The sequence below is a fragment of the Actinia tenebrosa genome, unplaced genomic scaffold (assembly GCF_029948245.1).
Source record: "Actinia tenebrosa isolate PJP-AT-01 unplaced genomic scaffold, QUT_ActTen_1.0 PGA_scaffold0__85_contigs__length_37466705, whole genome shotgun sequence".
Taxonomy (NCBI): Eukaryota; Metazoa; Cnidaria; class Anthozoa; order Actiniaria; family Actiniidae; genus Actinia; species Actinia tenebrosa.
In genome coordinates this window covers 13835171-13853784 of record NW_028292569.1, presented here as the reverse complement: position 1 = coordinate 13853784, position 18614 = coordinate 13835171, and the positions used below count along the sequence as shown (strand labels likewise).

At 38.1% G+C, this 18614-nt stretch overlaps 2 protein-coding genes across 3 annotated transcripts; both read right to left on the bottom strand.

The window, feature by feature from the left end:
• Positions 1-1116: 1116 nt before the first annotated feature.
• Positions 1117-8979, bottom strand: LOC116303467 (hormone-sensitive lipase). Of its 2 annotated transcripts, XM_089032105.1 has the most exons (8): positions 8926-8979; positions 8034-8716; positions 7079-7318; positions 6185-6364; positions 5586-5702; positions 4801-4987; positions 2887-4079; positions 1117-2319 (listed from the first exon to the last, which is right to left on the bottom strand). In XM_089032105.1, exons 2-8 carry the CDS (start codon positions 8607-8609, stop codon positions 2086-2088), a joined length of 2727 nt encoding a protein of 908 aa, XP_088888231.1. In that variant the 5' UTR covers positions 8610-8716; positions 8926-8979; the 3' UTR covers positions 1117-2085. The 2 variants fall into 2 exon arrangements, with proteins under 2 accessions (XP_088888231.1, XP_088888228.1); XM_089032102.1 differs by having other exon boundaries at positions 8034-8968.
• A 1103-nt stretch (positions 8980-10082) lies between these two features.
• On the bottom strand, positions 10083-17250 carry LOC116303509 (NADH-ubiquinone oxidoreductase 49 kDa subunit). The gene is made up of 16 exons (XM_089032098.1): positions 17127-17250; positions 16524-16654; positions 15806-15909; positions 15332-15412; positions 14642-14762; positions 14362-14474; positions 14073-14147; positions 13796-13873; positions 13365-13450; positions 12739-12858; positions 12327-12378; positions 12035-12112; positions 11150-11245; positions 10721-10804; positions 10559-10616; positions 10083-10327 (listed from the first exon to the last, which is right to left on the bottom strand). Exons 1-16 carry the CDS (start codon positions 17216-17218, stop codon positions 10290-10292), a joined length of 1407 nt encoding a protein of 468 aa, XP_088888224.1. The 5' UTR covers positions 17219-17250; the 3' UTR covers positions 10083-10289.
• Positions 17251-18614: the final 1364 nt, after the last annotated feature.

Sequence of the window (18614 nt, the reverse complement as noted above, 5' to 3'; positions counted from 1 at the left end):
GTGAGATTTGAATGGTGAATAAGAGTTATTAGGATTGGAATGGCGTGACAGGAGAGTCACGTGATATAGTACAGCAGTTTGAAGCTGGGTTGAAGTTAATTTGAGTTTTCGGCGCGTTGAATTATTTTCCGCATTCTTAAACTTTTCGGCGGAAAACATTTCTATCCAGCTTTAGAGAGAGAAAAAATCTTTTCTTTAATGTTTTTAAAGTCTTTTTCCTCTGCTGTTTTTAATATTTAATATTTCTATCATTTACTTCTTTATTTTCCTTCAAAACAAAGCTGGTTTCAGTTGTTTTGACACATATTCTGTCAAGACTAATTACAATGTTTTGATAAAATACGAAATTGTAATTACGCTTTTTCAAAGTTTTTTTTTCTTCTTATACTGAAGGCTGTATAAATGGGTTTTTTTAGATTTGTTCTTGACGCGGTTCAGTAAAAATAAATCTTGTCTTTTCCATTAGAAACTATCATTTAAAGGGAACTCTTGCTTCCTCGTTCCATTTCCGTGCTTCTACTTTTCCTAATACAACGTTCTCCTATTTGCTTTATTAATCACTTGGCGAAAATTGAGCTTTGAACAGGAAATGTAGATGATAGTAGATTAGATCAGAAGCATTATCATCTCTACGGGGTAGATACACGGAATACTGTACCAGAAGTCGTGATGATCTGTGAATCTTATTTTCTCTTTAATGTACCATCCTTTCTCAGTTTCTTTCTTTCATCAGCTCTATCTTTCTTTTTGATTCCCTCCTCTCTTTCTTTCTTTCTATTAACTTTTATTTCCGGAAAATCCTGCAAAGGTGCTTTGAACCCTGGAGACTTCGCTTTGAATGAATCCGACTCGATCACTTACAAATGTACGATTAGAAGCCAAGGGCGGTTTCTCCGTTCAAGGGGAGGGCTTTTAGATATAATCACACTCTTAATGATGCCTTATAGATGTAGAAGAGCATTTGATAAATGAACACAGGAATATCTTAATGGGAAAAGAGAAAAGAATGGGCTCAGGAAAACACTTAAAATTTTGATTTCAAAGAGCTTTCACGTCAAAAGGTTTCTGAATTAAATAAATAAGAGCTACAACTGATAACAGTTTCTTACAGATTTAATTCAAATTTTAATTAGTGAATGAGAGGAATTATAAATATTGCATTGAAGAGAAATTATATTTTTTTGTACATCATTTTCAGAGATATTTTAGTATAAATACAAAAAGTATCAATAAAAACTTTCAGTACAAACTCACAGGAAATTTTGCTTAAAAATTAGTACTAATATGTCATAAAACCACATGATATGGAAACAGCTCAGTTCACTATTAATTTAAAGCACATCAATCCCAGTTACCCCCCTATAAGATATTAATATCTTGGCACTATGATTGAAAACCTAAACAAGAAAGCCTCCTTGGTTGAGCTGTTGTACGTCTCAAAGAGCCAAGAATACAGATTATTTAATTCTATTACTTCACTGGCTTGTCATTTCTCAACTTTAACGACTGAAAACAATTCCTGTGTTGAGATAATTAAAGAAATTATATCATTTATTAACACAATTTTAATATTTTTGTGAAGAATTCGATTGTTTTATTTTTGTCATTCGATGTTTTGGTCTTCGCGATTCTAAATTTTCAAGTATACAAAAAATTACCTACATTGAGACAAAACATTTAGTGTCTCATCTCATTGCCATTATTTTTCATCGTTCCACTTTCTTTAAATGGATAGGAAGGAAAAGGGGCGGAGGTTTGAAGTTTGGAAAGACTCGTGAATGATAATTGAATACTTTATATGATATTTTTAAGTAAAACACACGACCACAAAAAGGAAGGAAGAAAGACGATACTGTAAATAAATCATATGCGATACCCATTACCCAACTTTTCCACTACCCAAAGACATTTGAAAAAACTTATGAAAATATTTTAGACGACAAAAATAACGAAATTTTGATAAGTATTGCCTTGCCCTGCTGTCGAAAGCGGAGGGAAACCGCTATCCATACCAAGGTCCTGAATTTCCCATCACTCTTAGAAGGAGATAAGAATGGAGTGGGCTACCTGTGGTCGGACGGATGGTTAGTAAACAGGAGCTTGGTCTACTCGATCTAGTTTTCTTTTTCCCATCAGCGTTCTTTTCAGACAAGCCGTACACAAATCACAGCCATCCTTCGCCTCTTGACACACCAGGTTGAAGTTCAGAAACCCGTGGGGGAGGTCCTCGAGGATATAGATCTCGACATCTTTACCGAGGGAGCGTAGACGTCGAGCAAACTCTATGGAATCGTCCAGGAGTGGATCCAAAGAACAAGCCTGTTCGTAAACAAAGGATATATATTATTTAAGATGTGCAGTTTTTCGGCTTCCGTCAAACATAGCCTGCGTAGCAGCGCTTTGGGGAGTTCCCTTCTTTACCTCCTCACCAGTCCCAGTCCCCCTCCCCCTCCCCAAAGCGCCGCTACGCAGGCTAGTCATGAATCAAATTCCCAACGGTCTGAATTAGTATTTGCTTTCATTAACGGAAACTAAAAAACCCAGAGGTCGTGGTCTTGCGTTAATCGCGTAATTATGAAAATTGGTATAATGGAAGTCGGCACTCTTTATGATCGTGGGTTTGACCTTACGGTAGCCAATTAGATCTGAATGGTCTAGTTATGAACTTCTGCTACAAGTCAATAGCCCATTAGGCCGAAGGTCTCTTTTGTATCCTTTCAGTATCTAGATTCCCATTTTGAAAATTTCGCCCTTTGCATTCAATGACATCAATAACATATAAAAATGTATTTTTAGCCTACATAGCGACGCATGGGGATTGGGAAGGACCTTTCAATTCCCAATCCCCTTGCGCGGCCAGTACCTAGGTCACGTCATTGTTCTTACCACGATGTCCATCGGAGGTAAAGTAGCCAGCATTTCATCTGGAGCAACTAGAGGCGACATGTAAGGGTTCTTGGCTATAGGTAGAGACACTTCAGACATTGACCTTCGGTAATGTAATCCATGCTCCTTCTCCTCTATACCCTCGTCCTCCGTCATGGGCGGTGTCCCTATCCGAAGGCTTGGCTCCTCAATGGGTATTATCATCGTTTCTCCAGTCGGAGAGAGACTGGGATCAACAACGTTAACCACGTGACATTCATCGTTGCTTCGAGTGTACTGCATTTCCTGGTGCGCATAGTTCTCGCCTAGTGGAACATGGAATTTTGGAGTAACATCGAGTTTCAAAAGCCGTCGTCTGTCGCTTTGGGCGTTGCTTTGTTGTGCGCAGTGCTTCCCGTCGGAACAAGAAACTGTACTATCGTCCCTTTGTTGTGTGCAATGCTTCCCGTCGGAACAAGAAGCTGTGCTATAGTACCTTTGTTGTGTGCAGTGCTTCCCGTCGGAACAAGATACTATAACGTCCCTTAACTTCAAATCTTGGATCGATATGTCTTTTGTATTTTCATCTTGCTCGAACCCATCATTTTCTCGAACCAAGTTCTCATCATTGTTGGTAGCTACAAACGTTTCTAAGTTCTCCTCCTTAAAAGAATAGTACTTTTCTCCCTCAGGTGAAGACCCTTCTTGAATAGGACTCCCATAGCTCGGTAGCCCATTTTGGACATAGCTACAATTTCCCATCGATAAATCCTTCGGTACTGAATCTGACGTTGGTGGACTAGGGAAACTTTGAAAGCTCTTACTACCCGGCCCTGAAGGGTTCTCAAACTCTTCCGAAGGACTAAAATCAGATTTCCGATTGGAGTCTTTGCCACGTTTAAATTTACTAAGAAAAGAGCCCTTTCTGATAATGTCCACTGGGGGCGTTGGAGCACTACCTTGTTTCGCAATTAACGAGGAATTTGCTGGCGTTTTCATACACTCGTCAAAAGGGGATTTCCCCATTCCAGCATACGCACCAAGACAGGCTGACAATATCCCAGTAGGCAACAGAGGGTCCATTAAACTCATGAGTCTGGATGGTGATGGAACGTATTGTACATTCAACGGCGGGTACGCGGCCAAAAGGGAGTCTGGTCTGCGGATTCCATATTCTGCTGCGCGCATGCAAACAGCTACACCAAGGTTTCCCCCTAAAATTTCAAGAAATTCAGTGAATCATTAGTTCGGAGGAGAGTCCAAGAAATGGGCCAGCCTGGAAAAGAGTTTTACTTTGTCTGTAACCCAATAAAGAGTTATTATTATCAATATTAAAGAAATAGAAAACGCGCGCGCGTGCAGTGTGCAGTTATAAAGCACGCGGGGGTTGGCAGAACACGAGAGAAGTGTTAGGAGAAGCACGACACTTCTCTAGTTTTCTATCAATCCCCAAGTGCTTTATAACTCCACACAGCACAGCAAGCAAAATTTTATAAAATACAAATAACAAAAACCGTTATTTTGAATAGGAATGATGCAACTGGAAGTGTGCACGCATGCTGTGTGCTCTCAATAAAGCACGCGCTCCCAACCAATCAGAACGAGACATTTAGAACAGTTATTTTATAATATGAAATAGTCTTATTCCCGAGAGAATGACACGTAGTGCGAATTGGGAAAAAATTACTTCTGTTGCATGGTCACGGTAAAGAATTGACAGTGACCTTTGAACCAATCACAGCACGTGCTATATCACTGTTCATCCAATGAAAATGCTTGAACACGTTACCGCCACGATCACGAAACAGCACGTCCGTACTATACTGTGAGGTTTTCACAGTCTTGTGAAAAGCTCATATTGGACATGTTCTATGAATACACATTTCCATCATTTAATTTTGTAACGTTTGAAAGCCTCACCGAGTTCAAACTAACCTGCAGAATCTCCAGCAATGCAGACGTACTCGGCAGTTGTTCCTAGCTTGTCTAGATTCTTTAAAGCCCATGCATACGCGAAGAAACACTCTTCCAGAGCTCTTGGGAACGGTGCTTCAGGGGCGAGTGAATAATCCACTGATAATATTGGGACATTCAAGTCACGGGCCCAGACTCGCAAGTACATCTGAAACAATAATCAAAAATAACGTGTGATGGCATTCATCACTTATACCTTTATTAGATACATTTATGGAAAGGTAGAAAGCAATGTGAAAGGACTCATAGAGCGCATGTGGGAAATAATCCTAAATTAATATTTATCCATTGGATAGTGCTATCCACACTATCCACTGCTAACCAGGGGATGTTGTGCGATAGTGGTAAAAGTCAGAAGAGACTCCAGGGTGGGATAGATAGTACAAAAAACTGGGCCAGTGCAATGTTCCCAGTGTTTATTCAGACCTCAATGAATCCAAGAATTAAATTTCTTCTATAGGAATAGACATTTTTTGAGTTCCAAATTACTGCTGTGTTCCTAGATTACAGACTCATTTACTCAGGGTTAGCCTTGAATCAGTGTCTAAATATTCACAAATACCAATGTTAAAGTAAAGAATGTACAACTTTAACAATACAAACACTTTGAAATTCCAGGGACCTTTACTGGAACACGTGAATATTCTGCACAAAGTCGAAGCTTACCCTACTGAGCAACTGAGAACTCGAAACTGGAGTATTGAAAGAGATTGGTTGGATCACATAAAGCAGGTGTCAGAGATTACCTCATGTGACTTGGAGGACTGTGAGACAAAACCACCTCCATGAATATGAAGCACAAGACCTTTAGACTTTGGTTTCATTTTAGGACTATATTGATTATTGTTAGAGCCATCCTTTGACTACAAAATTGCAATAAATATTAACATCATTAGTATTAATATTACATCACATCACACATAAGTTAAAAAATTTTTTCAATTTTTATAAAAACTTACAATCACTGGGTTACTTACAGAAAATTGGAATAATCTTAGGGTGATGGATTGTGTAGTTCCAGAATTTATCCCTCCCCCTTCCCTCCCCCCCCCCCCCCCCCTTCCCCCCACACACACACAGAGGAATTTGGAATTTCCAAGGGGTGGAGGAACTACACATTTTGAAAAACACACTTTGTCAAGTGGTAAGGTTAAACAAAAAGTAATACACAAGGGAAAATGAAACATGGTTTGAAACAAAAAAACACTATCTCCAAGCTGAAGAGGCAATATCTAGCCTCAACAAGTAGATGTTTAATTTATGAGGTATCTGATCATTCCCTTGGCATGTTTGCATGTACATCTATAGATTAAATGTCTGTGTGAGAACTCATGTATCATTTTACCTGTCCTTCCCTCCATTCAAAGGACATCAATCGCACTTGTACTGGTGCAAGACCGGACCAAGAACAAGGTGGAGCTATGGACACGACACTTCCAGATTCTGAGGTGATTTCAAATGGTTCAGCAGGAATGTGAAAGAGATTGTTGACTTTCAGAGCAGGACAGACAAACAGGGGAAAATGCTGTTGGGAAATAAAATTATATAAAGTTTCTAGAACCATTGAGACTTATCTTGAGAGCTATCTTATAGAAATTAGTCCAAATGCTGTCCCCTCCTTTCCTGCTTTTGTTGGGCTGCCTGTGCTTGTGGCAAGGAGGGTCCCCGGGGGGGGGGGGGGGGGGCACTCTGGGAAAAAAGTACCAGGGATGCTTATCATATCTCTTAGGGGTAAAAAATCGCAATTTGGTATCTTTTGAAAATCAGCATTTTCTGGTATCTCTTAGGGTGTCGGAAAAGGAGAGAAGCGTGCATCGATGTGGCTTATCCTAGGTGCTTTTTATATAAAATTTAATATTATTTGTTGTGGTATCTCTTAGGGGTTAAGAATCATTCAGGCATGCCCTTTTTTGGAGACTTCCGGTATCTTTTAGGGGTCTTTTTGAAAATTTCCAACGAGTATCGAGCGGAAACAGTAAGTTCACCAAATATTCCCCACCAAATTTATTACTCCTTCTTTACAACAATGTAGGAGTGTTATATTTGCAGCAAAACTATAACCTGTATTGTGCAGCAGTAAAAGAAGGGGACATTGTCTGGACTATATGGAATCAAGCCTAAGAATTTAAATTGGAGATTTGGGGCCAGCTGAAATTTGCTTATAGTTCTCCTGCATGCTATCTAAAAACATGGCAAAATCAAGGTAAGAAATTGTTAAAAATCAAGTTTAATAACTAACCTGAACCCCAAAGCCTTCTGTTAGACCCCAAAATGCCTTGCAGAACTCCATATTAGTTTTGTGTGTCAGCTTAACAATCATCTTTGCTCTCATTTCAGGGTTGACTGTGTATTTACCACTGCTTAAAACTGCAGTGGTCATACATGCTAATGGACTTGCCTTGTGCCGATGATATCCTTCAGCGAAGGATGCCATTGCCACGCATACCATTTGAAGGAATTGTCGCAGACCTGGTCGAAACTGAAAATAGCTATATGTTACTTTTAACTGTTAAAAAGTTTTTTTAAATTTGATACCACCCCACACAATGCTAACCACGTACGTATACCATCTCCCCTACAGGCTTGAGAACCTCTATGCTATTCCCTACCCTTACTTTACCAGGGCTAACTTTGGATTGGTTTTATGATATATTATTATCCAGTATTTCAGTATTCTTGGGACAATGGTTAGGGTTGGGATGCAAGGGTGCAGTATTCAAATCTCCTGAAATTTATATATTTTTCTAAGTGAGGGAAACCAATGTCCCCTCTTGGGTATTCAGAAACCAATGACATAACTTGGTAAATCATACACAATGATCCTAACCCCTTATAGGGCCTGCACCATCTTGGTCGATAAGAACAAAAATTCCTCATTACCTTTTTTCGTTAGATCAACCAACATGGTTACACCCTAAGTGTACCCTATACTGGCTGTTTGCCGCTGTTGTGCACATTTTTGTTACATAAAATTACTTAAAATATTATGAGGCACAAACTGATAACATACACTCTAAGCATGCATTCTGACACTTTGGAAAAATTCACACTCTTAATCCATCATTGTTCCCAATCAATGAATTATGAATATTAACTACACAAATTCTTAACCTGTAATACTCTTTTAAATTGACTTTGTCTGCCCAACTAAAGTTGTCGTTATATAAAAGACAATAACCAATCTTCTAACTTACCTGAAAACCCAGAGCACGACCATAGAAACACTCTCTATCCATCATTTCAGCCTCAATCAAGATTTTTGAATCAATAGACTCAGGGAAAAGCTGCCCATCTTTACTTTCCTCCATACATGTCAAAGCATAGTTCAGTAAATCTTTCGTCCCTAACAACAAATCTGTATGGGCTTCGATCTCTAAACAATAATGATGGGACCTAAAATAAAACCGATTTCTGTGTTTCTGGCAGTAGAAAGTCAGTTCTGTCAAAGCCCTTATGCATTGTTCCAATAATCTAAGCAAGCTTCGGTATCCATTGCCCTTCACTTCGGAACTATAGTCAAAACTCGTCACTCTTTGAGCAATAAAAACCGCTATTTCTTGAATAGATGGTAAGGTTTCATTTATCCTTTCAAATGCATCGAGGAATCGTTTACACACTGATTTGCTCGGATACTTCTGGAAATAATTTATATTGTCGTCTATGATATTTTTTAGGTGTCGAAAAAGTATAGGAAATGAGATGAAATCTTCTGCAGGTGGGCAAATACATCCATCATCTTGTCCACTTTCTTGCCCTGCAGTCATACTCATGTTAGCTCAAAATTCTCTCCAGTCGCTTCAAAACCGCCAAGTCCTGCTTGTCCAAGAAGCTTTAGAGGTACTAAACATCAGGACTGTAGATCCTAAGAGCCAAGGTCCTGATAAATAAGCCAGGGTTTACAAAATTACACGAGTTCTAGTATGAAACCCGAACAAATTCTGATCATGTCTAAGTTTACAAGCCAATTTTTTGTGCAAATCTAATCAGTAGCAATCTTTACCACTAAGTAAATTTCGCCGCAGACGTATACACTTCCCTCGTAACATGTTTGATCTTCAATCAAGGATATATTTGTACAATTAATACCTTTTTTTCTCCAAGGTTTTGGACTCTTCTAGTACCTAATTTTTTCGATTTGATAATAAACAGAGCGCAGAGGATCGCGGGCGCATGCAGTCTTTCAACATCATACTCGCGGTGGCGTGATTGGACCCAGCCTAGAATTTCATGAATAATTTTACATTCATCAAAATCGTAGATTCCTTATTTTGTTACGCAATCGTCTTCAACCGACTTTTCTTAAGTAGCAAGTTTAAAATTTCAAATTTTTTGGGGTATTTTTGAGTGCAGTGTTATAATAATAAAAATCACGACATATTTTGTGGTGACGATCTTTGAACTTGTGCCGGGAGCGGAAAGGGCGAAATTTCTCTTTCGCACAATAGCCGACCTGAGCTCTTGGCTCTGAGAACCAACATGTTGTAATACAATCTCTGGAATTTGATTAAATGATTATGAATAATGGTTAAAGAAAGGTTAAAATGGTTTGCGCAAGTCCGCTACCGCTGAATTCCAATGAAAATTTGGGCATATCTTACCAAATATTAATAAGCTTTAAGAGTAATCAGTCAAACAAGCAAAAAGCAATAGGGGAATTCGAAACTACCCTTAAGAAAGTAAGGGACTGCGCCGCGAGTCCCCCCCCCCCCCCCTCCCCCCAAAAATATCAACCCTTGTGTTTGAGTAAGTGAAGCAAGGAAGGAAAATGGGAAAAATGGAAAGGATATAGATGAAAATAAATGGAAGAAAGGGAGAGGAGAAAATTACTTTTCTTTTTCCTCATTTCTCTTGTCTTGGCAATCAGGGGTGGCGTAGCAGAAGAACATTTGCCTCTTACCTATCGGGTCCGAGTTAATCAGTCTTCCTATACCCTCAAATTAGCCGCCTAATAGCATCTGTGAGTTAGCCGTGCCCTGACTTAGATCAGCCCAGAGGTTGTTTCAGGGTTTGATCTGTGAGTTAGCCATGCCCTGACTTAGATCAGCCCAGAGGTTGTTTCAGGGTTGGATCTGTGAGTTAGCTGTGCCCTGACTTACATAAGCGCAGAGGTTGTTTCAGGGTTGGATCTGTGAGTTAGCCATGCCCTGACTTAGATAAGCGCAGAAGTTGTTTTAGGGTTTGATTAAACTGAGAACTGTTTCTTTCATTCAGTAGAAAAACCCTTTCCAAATATCACTTACAAGTTATACATTTTTGTCTCTTTATTGATCTCACAAATCGTTCAAGATACAGTAATACAGAACCTTGATAATTTCTTTATTTTACAAAACAGAATTCCACGAATCTGCGGTCAGATTGCTTACGATACTCAAGGAAATCCGCAATATTCTTTACAATATGGATGCGTTTGCTGATGCTGTTACAGAATAAAAACTTCTTGTCAATAGAGGCTAGCGATCAACTTCTCCAAACACTACGTCCAGGGTACCTAAACACAAAAGCAGAACGTTCATAAGCATAACTGCCCCCTTTTTCCGGGTCTTTCCTCCCTATCCCCTGGGTGTGGCACATCTAGGGGGGGGGGTTAATACAGCACCCCCTTAATGCCCAAAAACTTTTTAAAAAATCATGCAGCGAATAGCATCTCTGCAAAAATAAAATGTAACAATTTTCAAGGGGTTTTTGGGGAGGGGGAATGCTGTTATCAAATTCAACTTACCAATTATAGCAACAACATCAGCTAACATGTGACCTCTGGAGATATGATCTAAACCAGCCTGTGAAATGAATCATGTACTCTGTATTAAAGCACAAAACAATAACTGGACTTATGGTTAGGGAATCAAGGTGTTGTAGCAGTAGAAAAATATTATTGACTTACCAAATGAGCAAATCCTGGGGCCTTGATCTTACATCTGTAGGGCTTGCTGGTACCATCAGCAACTAAATAAACTCCAAACTCCCCCTGGAATAGAAGGTAAAAAAGATATTGTCAAAAAGGATTTTCTGGGGAATACTTACAATACTCTTCATTTGCAATAGACGTCATAGCCGCCATGTTGGAAGAATTTGACAAAAGATTTTTCAATGAATTCTTTTGTTATATCTTCCAACATGGCGGACATCCCTTTTGTTATTGTGCTCTCTTGGGATTGATTGCAAACCAAGAATTGTTAATGAACAAACTGACCAAACTCCCCCTGGAATAGAAAGTAGCAACTACCCTCACCCCTCCCCCTGATAGTCACACTTCTTTTTGTCCAAAAAAGTGACAGTAATTTATAACAAAGGTTAGAGTATAGAAACTTACCTTAGGGGCTTCAATGGCTGTGTATGTGCCTCCTGCTGGCACCTGATAGCCTTCAGTGTAAAGTTTAAAATGATGGATCAGGGCTTCCATTGATTCCTAACAAAGAGAGACAAAGACAATTTAAGGGAAGCATAAGTGGCATGCACTGATAATGCACTGGCTTTCACAATGTGACCAGAGTTTGAGTCCTGACAGGCTTGGTGTCATATGTGAGTAGAGTTGTTGGAGTCCAGCTCTGTTGTGACTGTCCCACACTGTGATAAAACAGCTAAAGTTTAATGCGTAGTTCCAGAAAATATCCATACCCCCACCATGGAGGAAATTTGTAAAAGGATGCCACTACCCCCAGGAACTTCCAATTTTCTTCCATACAAACTCTATAATTTTGTTTCTTTCTCTAACTCCCCCCCCCCCCCCCCCCCCAGAATTTTCAGTTTCCTCCGTGGGTGGGGTATGGATATTTTATGGGATTATACAATAGATTTGAAATGATAAAAGTGATATTAGATGAACCATCATCAGTCAATATGACCAGTCAAGAGGATCAGTCTAAGAGGCATTTGAACACACACTAACCCTCATGACATTTCATATAACTAAACTACCACAATCCTTTCCAAGATGTCTTGTCACATACAAATGTCCTTTGAGAATACCAAGACAATAGCCAAAATAAGCATTATAAAAAAAAATCTACCATATAGGATTTTCTGGAAGTGTTGGTATAAGACCTCATCCTGGTCAAGGTGCATTTTGCTTCAATTACTTTCACCCCCTCCCCCTTTTTTTCATTTCATTCTGCTGCCACTGTAACCATTATTTTAGATAACCTTCATTATTTTTGGAAATAGCTTATTTCTTTTACATGATCCTATTATCTTGTACCTTCATTTCCCTTCGTTTTGGAGGAGATATCTTAGCATCGTCCACCTTGATTTCACCTGGGGGCATTTTGTTCAAGCACTGGCAAACAAATTAATTAAATGTTAGTTTCTTCAAATTACGAATAAAGCCAAAAAGATTATGATTGACAAACGTAAGTACTATTAGATATTCTGCATTCTGATTGGCTGCAAGAAGACTATTACAAAACCTGCTGATTGGCTGCAAGTGGAGTATTAAAATTCTGCATTCTGATTGGCTGAGAGAAGACATTTTAAGAACTGATTGCACATACCTGTAGGATGATATCAAGGCTTTGTCTCATTTCCTCCATTCTTATCAAGTATCTTTAAAGGAAAGAAAAGTGAAGGATGCAGTCAAACTCCAGTTAACTGACATCTTTTTCATTAGTCATCCATTCGATAGGGTGGGTGTAATATATTTCATTTTTAGTGATCAAAACAATAAACCTAAAGAGTGCACACGCACAAGTTGATGACACACGGGAGTGGGGTAAGGCAAAACTTAAACTGCATCCGGTTACTAAAAATAGCCCAATCAGGAATTTACATGGCACGCGTGTTATTAAGAAGTTTCCTTCTCTTATTTATGCTCTCTTGTGACCCTCTAAGTAGGTGCATCCACCTAACAAGGACACCCACCTAACAGGGACACCAGCTATGTAACTGAAAACTTATGTTTCTCACCTGTCAAAGCAATCACCATTTTTTCCAATGGGAACATCAAAATCCACTTTATCATATGCATCATATGGCTGTGTTTTCCTCAGATCCCACTTGATACCTGATCCTCGCAGCATTACACCACTGCCAACAAACACCAATATATGTCAGAACATCAACACCATAACGTGTTGTCTGCCAAATTATCAGTATTTTAAAGGACTTTACACCCATTTTATCAGTATTTTAAAGGACTTTACACCCATTTTCAATCCATCTAGGTCACGTAATTTTGAAATAAGTGCAATTGAAGGTAAGGTGACCCTAGGCCTCGTGCCAGAGATAGGTCTCTCTAAATCTCCAAAATCAAAGGAGTTTACCTTAGAAATTAAGATGCCTTATCTTACCACTGTTTTCAATGCTATGTGCTGATCAAGACAACAGTCATAAAAAAGAGAAATCAGCCAATAGACTACTGTCAATCAAATCAAATAATATATTGCTACCATATACTTTGTCATAGTTCCCATCTAACTTTACATCGGTTTCCCAATTTCTCAATCACCACTGTTACCTTGATTAGCACCTAGCATTGAAAACAGTAATGGAAATCTCCACAATGAAATATGGTCATGTAGTCAATCACACACCTCATTCCATAAGCGAGAGCATCTTCTGCTGAAATCACACCAACATCAACTGTTCGTTGTTTCCAAATTCTGTTGTTCGTCAACATCTAATTAAAAGAATCTTGTTAGTACTTTACAACTTTAAATCACCTCAACTCCTTACTTTTAGAAAATCAGAGCTAAAAATAGCAGCTGGTCATTGGACAATGTTCTACCAGAAAAAGAACTTGTCTGGTCAATGTCTGCCTTGCTGGTCGTTTTGACCAGCAAGAAATGAGGTATCACCAAAGTAAAATAATTTGGCCAGTCACAATGACCGGTGGTTGACTAGCTTTTAGTTTTAGCTCTGAAAAATAGATTTAAATGTAAGATAAAAACATCGGTTCAAATTAAAGGTGGCCCAACATTTTTATCCTAGGTAATGAACAAACTGTATATGAGATATCTCATACCTCTTCCACTTCATCTAATCTTTGAGGAAACTTCTCAATGAATTCATAAATATCGTCCATCAAACCCAGAGGCATATCCTGAAATGAATTAATGCAACATCGTTGTATTCTGACGACTTGTTACAATTCAAGGTATTTTTTGGGGGTTTATGTCAATTAATTTTCTAACTGCTTGAGTTAGTATTTCTTACTGGACAGAATCCAAAAACCTGTATATCTTGAAATATATAAACTAGTTATAAGAGTTGCATAATATCATTCAAATCATTCTACCAACCTGAGAAACACCTCCAGGTCTTACATAAGCAGCATGTAAACGAGCACCAGATACTCTCTCATAAAACTCCATCAACTAAAAAATAAACTTAGCATTAGATTTTCTGTACATACTATTAGATACTGTATAAAATTATTTATCCAATGCCTGATGAACTGGCATCAAACTCTTGAAAAACTAGTGTCAAACACCCAACAAACTACCCTCTAATGGCTGAAAAACCACCCTGACACTAGGCCAACAGGGGGCTGTTCAGGCTTTTAACCAGAATAGACACAATCCTTATTACCTTTTCTCTCTCCTCAAACATCCAAAAGAATGGAGTCATGGCACCAACATCTAGAGCATGTGTGGTTACTCCCATTATGTGATTCAAAATCCTTGTTATCTCTCCAAACAGAACTATTTAAAAAAAACAAACCATTAGATTGTGCAATCTGTTAAAATATGTATCATGTTATCGTATATATATTGTCAGACCAATGACTGAGGAGAATGCTAGTATTGTTACATATGATAATTTTGTCAATGCCAAGACAGGTGGAAGTATAAAAATATTATAAACTGACCTCTAATCCATTTAGCTCTCTCAGGGATCTCAATGTTTAGTAATCTCTCCACAGCAAGGGAGTAGGCTTGTTCATTTGTCATCATAGAGACATAATCCAGTCGATCAAAGTATGGCAGTGCCTGCATGAAGGTACAGTGTACATTCAAAAGTGGTAAATTTTAAATTTTATTTTGTTTATTTACAGCTATTTTCATTATCATGTGACCTCAGTACTCTTGAGTTGCACGCTGAAATTTGGTTTTTCACTGCCGTCAGTCAAAAATATGAAAGTTACCGACTGATTAGGTTTGATTGACAGGAGCGAAAAACCAAATTTCAGAGTGTGACTCAAGAGCACTGAGGCAGCATGTTTATGAAAATAGCTGTAAAAGGTGAAGATAAAGCTAATTTATTTTACTTCAAAACTGTAGGGTCTAGTGTTTGCGCAATCAATCATGGACCTCTAGCTCTGAAGGTGCACACTAAGCAACTGAGCTACACCTTTCCTAATCAGATTAAGAAAGGACCCAACAAACCATTGAATCAATCAGTAAATTTATAAAAAAATGAAGTAAGGAAGGTAGGGTATAGGGAGAGGTAGAGCAGAGGTAGGAAAATGAAGGCCTAATTTTCTTGAGTATGAAAGAACAATCAATCAATCAATACTCATATATTTCTCTCAAAAATAATAATTCTAAAGATGTTATACCTGAAGATATGTTTTGTACTCAATGAGCTTCTCTGTGGCACGATGTAGCAGCCCTATATGAGGATCAGCTCTGACTACAACCTACAAATACCCCCAACAATTTATGATAGCAAAATGTATATAGTCAACAAATGAATGCTAATAGAATATACAAAACCATCACAAAAGACATTCTGATAATATTCGTTTTATATTATAGTGCAATAAATTACATAAACCAAGGCCACCCAAACAAATTTTTTAAAAAAATCCACAAATCATGCTTTTATGCTGAAAAGGGTAGTAATAAATTTTGGAATTTAGAATTTTTATTTTTAACTCCTGATCACACACACATATAAAAAGTAGAATATATATTTTAAAAGGTGAAAAATTTGTGCAGATTCTATACTTAATCTTAATTGGCTAATTTGTATAGGAATCTATCTGGGAGGCCTTGGTTATGTAGTCATGCTGTAATATATTTTTCTTTACCTCTCCATCTAGTTCCAACACAAGCCTGAGCACTCCATGAGCCGCAGGATGTTGGGGACCAAAGTTGATAGTCATGTTTGTTACCATCTTCTCTGGTATTGGTTCTATAATCACATCAATAAATTCATAAATAATGGATAAGGACATCCTATGATAACACCTTGGGAGAGAGTGGTGTTATTCAGAGGGAAATTTAATACGATAAAAAAATTATAAAAAACTTATTAGACCTGATGATGTTGTCAAGATGACAGCAAAACGTTTTCTCTTACAACTAGTTTTCTCATTAAAAAATAAACCATCTTTGTTTTATAGGGGTAGCACTTGAAAGAGATTTTGCACAATCATATGATAGCAGCTGTGTTACATGTCATGATCATTACCATCATTTTACATGAGAAAGAAATACTTCAAATACCCAAGAGTAAATTGATTTTATTTTTCTGCATACAACATGGCTGTTGGCAAATGATGGTCCAAAATCCAGGCAGTGGCTAAGAACTTGGCAAAGGTGCCCTCATTTCATGATCATATTGGAAAGTTGAATTGTGAAGAGAAGAAAGACACACAAGAGAGCTAACAAGTAACTATACTCATATGCAATGGCAAGTTTGGGGATAGAACCCGAGATGTGGCACAACAACACACCATCCGTGCTTTCCAATCATGATGGTTCTACCAACTCAATCTCCACCCCCCTTTCCCTTTTCCCTCTTACCATCTATATCCCATTTGGCAGACTTCTCATCTGGGTACATAACTGTTCCCGTCATGTCTGCTAGTTTACCAGGCAACCTTTCTGTTTGGATTTCCTTGTGAATTTCTGCTTCTGGTAGCCGACGCAGATATCTATTAAGATATATGTAATCATTAATAAATATTATAAAAATGTATTATAATTGTTACCAAGAGACTGTTTTGCAAAAGTAAATCTCAAATATAAAGTATAAATAACGAACTTGAAGATCGAGTTTAATGATGCAGTTAGTAAAACTTATGTAACAGTTAAGCTTACTAGTCGTGAAGTCTCGGTTTTCAAATATCATAATTACGTCGTATTTTAGTGTTATTTAACAGGTTCTATGATTATCTAATTATCTCCTTACAAACATAGTATCTTATAACAGCGTAATAAGTGATTGAAGAAACAAACGTAGAAAACCATGTTCGTTGGAGCTACTTAGGAAACACTACACTATAAAACACTTGTACCTCGTCTTGTACAAAGCTCACAATTAGAGGTATAAAACGCAAAAACGATAACCAGTATAAAAACTATAATTGCCTGTGTGGGAATATGGTGCTTTCCTTTAATGCTTACCTAACACTAGAAACGGATGGGAGACTTCGTAGAGTGGCATTTTTGGTTAAAAGACGGCCAACTTGACGAAAACACATCGCAGAGGCCGCCATCTTGGATTTCGGCTGAACTAACTACGCATGCGTAAAATATTATGACCCATTCTCCCAGTACTTTCACTCCGTCACTTTCTTCTTTCTTTCTTTTTTTCTTTTTTTCTTTTTTTCTTTTTCTCTTATTTTTCCTTTTCACTATTCTCTTTTATTCTGTCGCAGTTTTCGGCTTTCGTTCTTTCTTTCTTTCTTCTTTCTTTCTTTCTTTCTAACTTTCAGTAGGCATCAGTTTCAGGTCACCCATCCAGGTACTAACTTTGCTCAACCGGACTTGACTCAGTGTCATTAAAGCCCAAGTTTCTTCCACTGGACCACGGTTCCAGGTGAATCAGCATAACAATAGCCCTGAAAACAATGCACCAGATAGACTAGACTTTTTAACAATATTTTTTCAACCGATTCCGTGCGTGGCAGAGATGCAAGGGATTAGCCGATATGGTCTGGGGGCCGGCTGGTCTCTCCCCTGATGCTTCGGCTAGAACATTTTCTTGCGTAATTCGTACACCCAAGGGCAGAAGGATTTAATCGCCGTCAGGTCCGAAGTCCATACGACGCCCCAGCTCTGCGGATGTCTCGGGGGTATGGCACAGTGGAGTCGATTTTTTATATTTTATTTCACTCAAAAATCAAATCAAATCTTATCTAGATATGATTTTCTTTTCTTTTCTTTTTTTTTTTTTTTAAACACCTTATATTAATTTTGGCACTAATATGTTTCTAGAAAGAGTTGACAACTTAATTCCTTTTGCTCATATTCAGCAGTTAACCTGAGTTAATTGGTAAGCAATCTCGATCCGAAGAATCAAGTATATTTTTCCTGAATCGATAATCTGCCTGGGAACAGTTCACCGAGCTCTTACTCCACTCGGTTTCGAATATCGGTACACTAGTTCTCTATATATGGCATGGCTATAAATTTCTGTTTATATGGTACTGCGACCACTGCATTTCCCCAAAGGACCACAAAAGGGCCAGGTATTTCGCATTTCCCGCGACGCACAAACAAGCCCTCTGTCCATGCCTCTTACAGAGATAATGAGCTGGTCGCCGGATTGTTTTCTGATAAAAGTTCAAAAACAGGTTTAGGTATACGGTGAGCAAAAATCATATAACCCGAATTCCAGTCCAGTACTAGGTATAAACACTGATAAATGAAGCAATTTATCTTTTAGTTCTGATCACTTGGTCGTATAGTGTCTTCTATAGTCTGAACACAGTATTTTAATAAAACCTCGAAAAAGGGCAAAGAAATGCTATGTATTGCACTTAATATTCAACAAATAATGATTTAAAACAAATATCAGAACTGAACATATGAAAATGTATTAAAGGGTCTGCTCGAACTGGTTTCATTCGATGCTAATAATATAATAATAATATAAATAATAATATAAAA

Bases quoted from the DNA above. Each gene is read 5' to 3' on its own strand.
- LOC116303467 (XM_089032105.1), bottom strand. From the start codon at position 8,609: ATGAGTATGACTGCAGGGCAAGAAAGTGGACAAGATGATGGATGTATT. The intron at 6,365-7,078 runs GTTAGTTATTAA...ATTTCCCAACAG, and splicing joins CAGAAGGCTTTGGGGTTCAG to CATTTTCCCCTGTTTGTCTG. The intron at 4,988-5,585 runs GTAATCTCTGAC...TTATTGTTTCAG, and splicing joins AGTCCTCCAAGTCACATGAG to ATGTACTTGCGAGTCTGGGC.
- LOC116303509 (XM_089032098.1), bottom strand. From the start codon at position 17,218: ATGGCGGCCTCTGCGATGTGTTTTCGTCAAGTTGGCCGTCTTTTAACC. The intron at 16,655-17,126 runs GTAAGCATTAAA...ATATCTTAATAG, and splicing joins CCATCCGTTTCTAGTGTTAG to ATATCTGCGTCGGCTACCAG. The intron at 14,148-14,361 runs GTAATAAGGATT...TTTATTTTTTAG, and splicing joins TGTTTGAGGAGAGAGAAAAG to TTGATGGAGTTTTATGAGAG.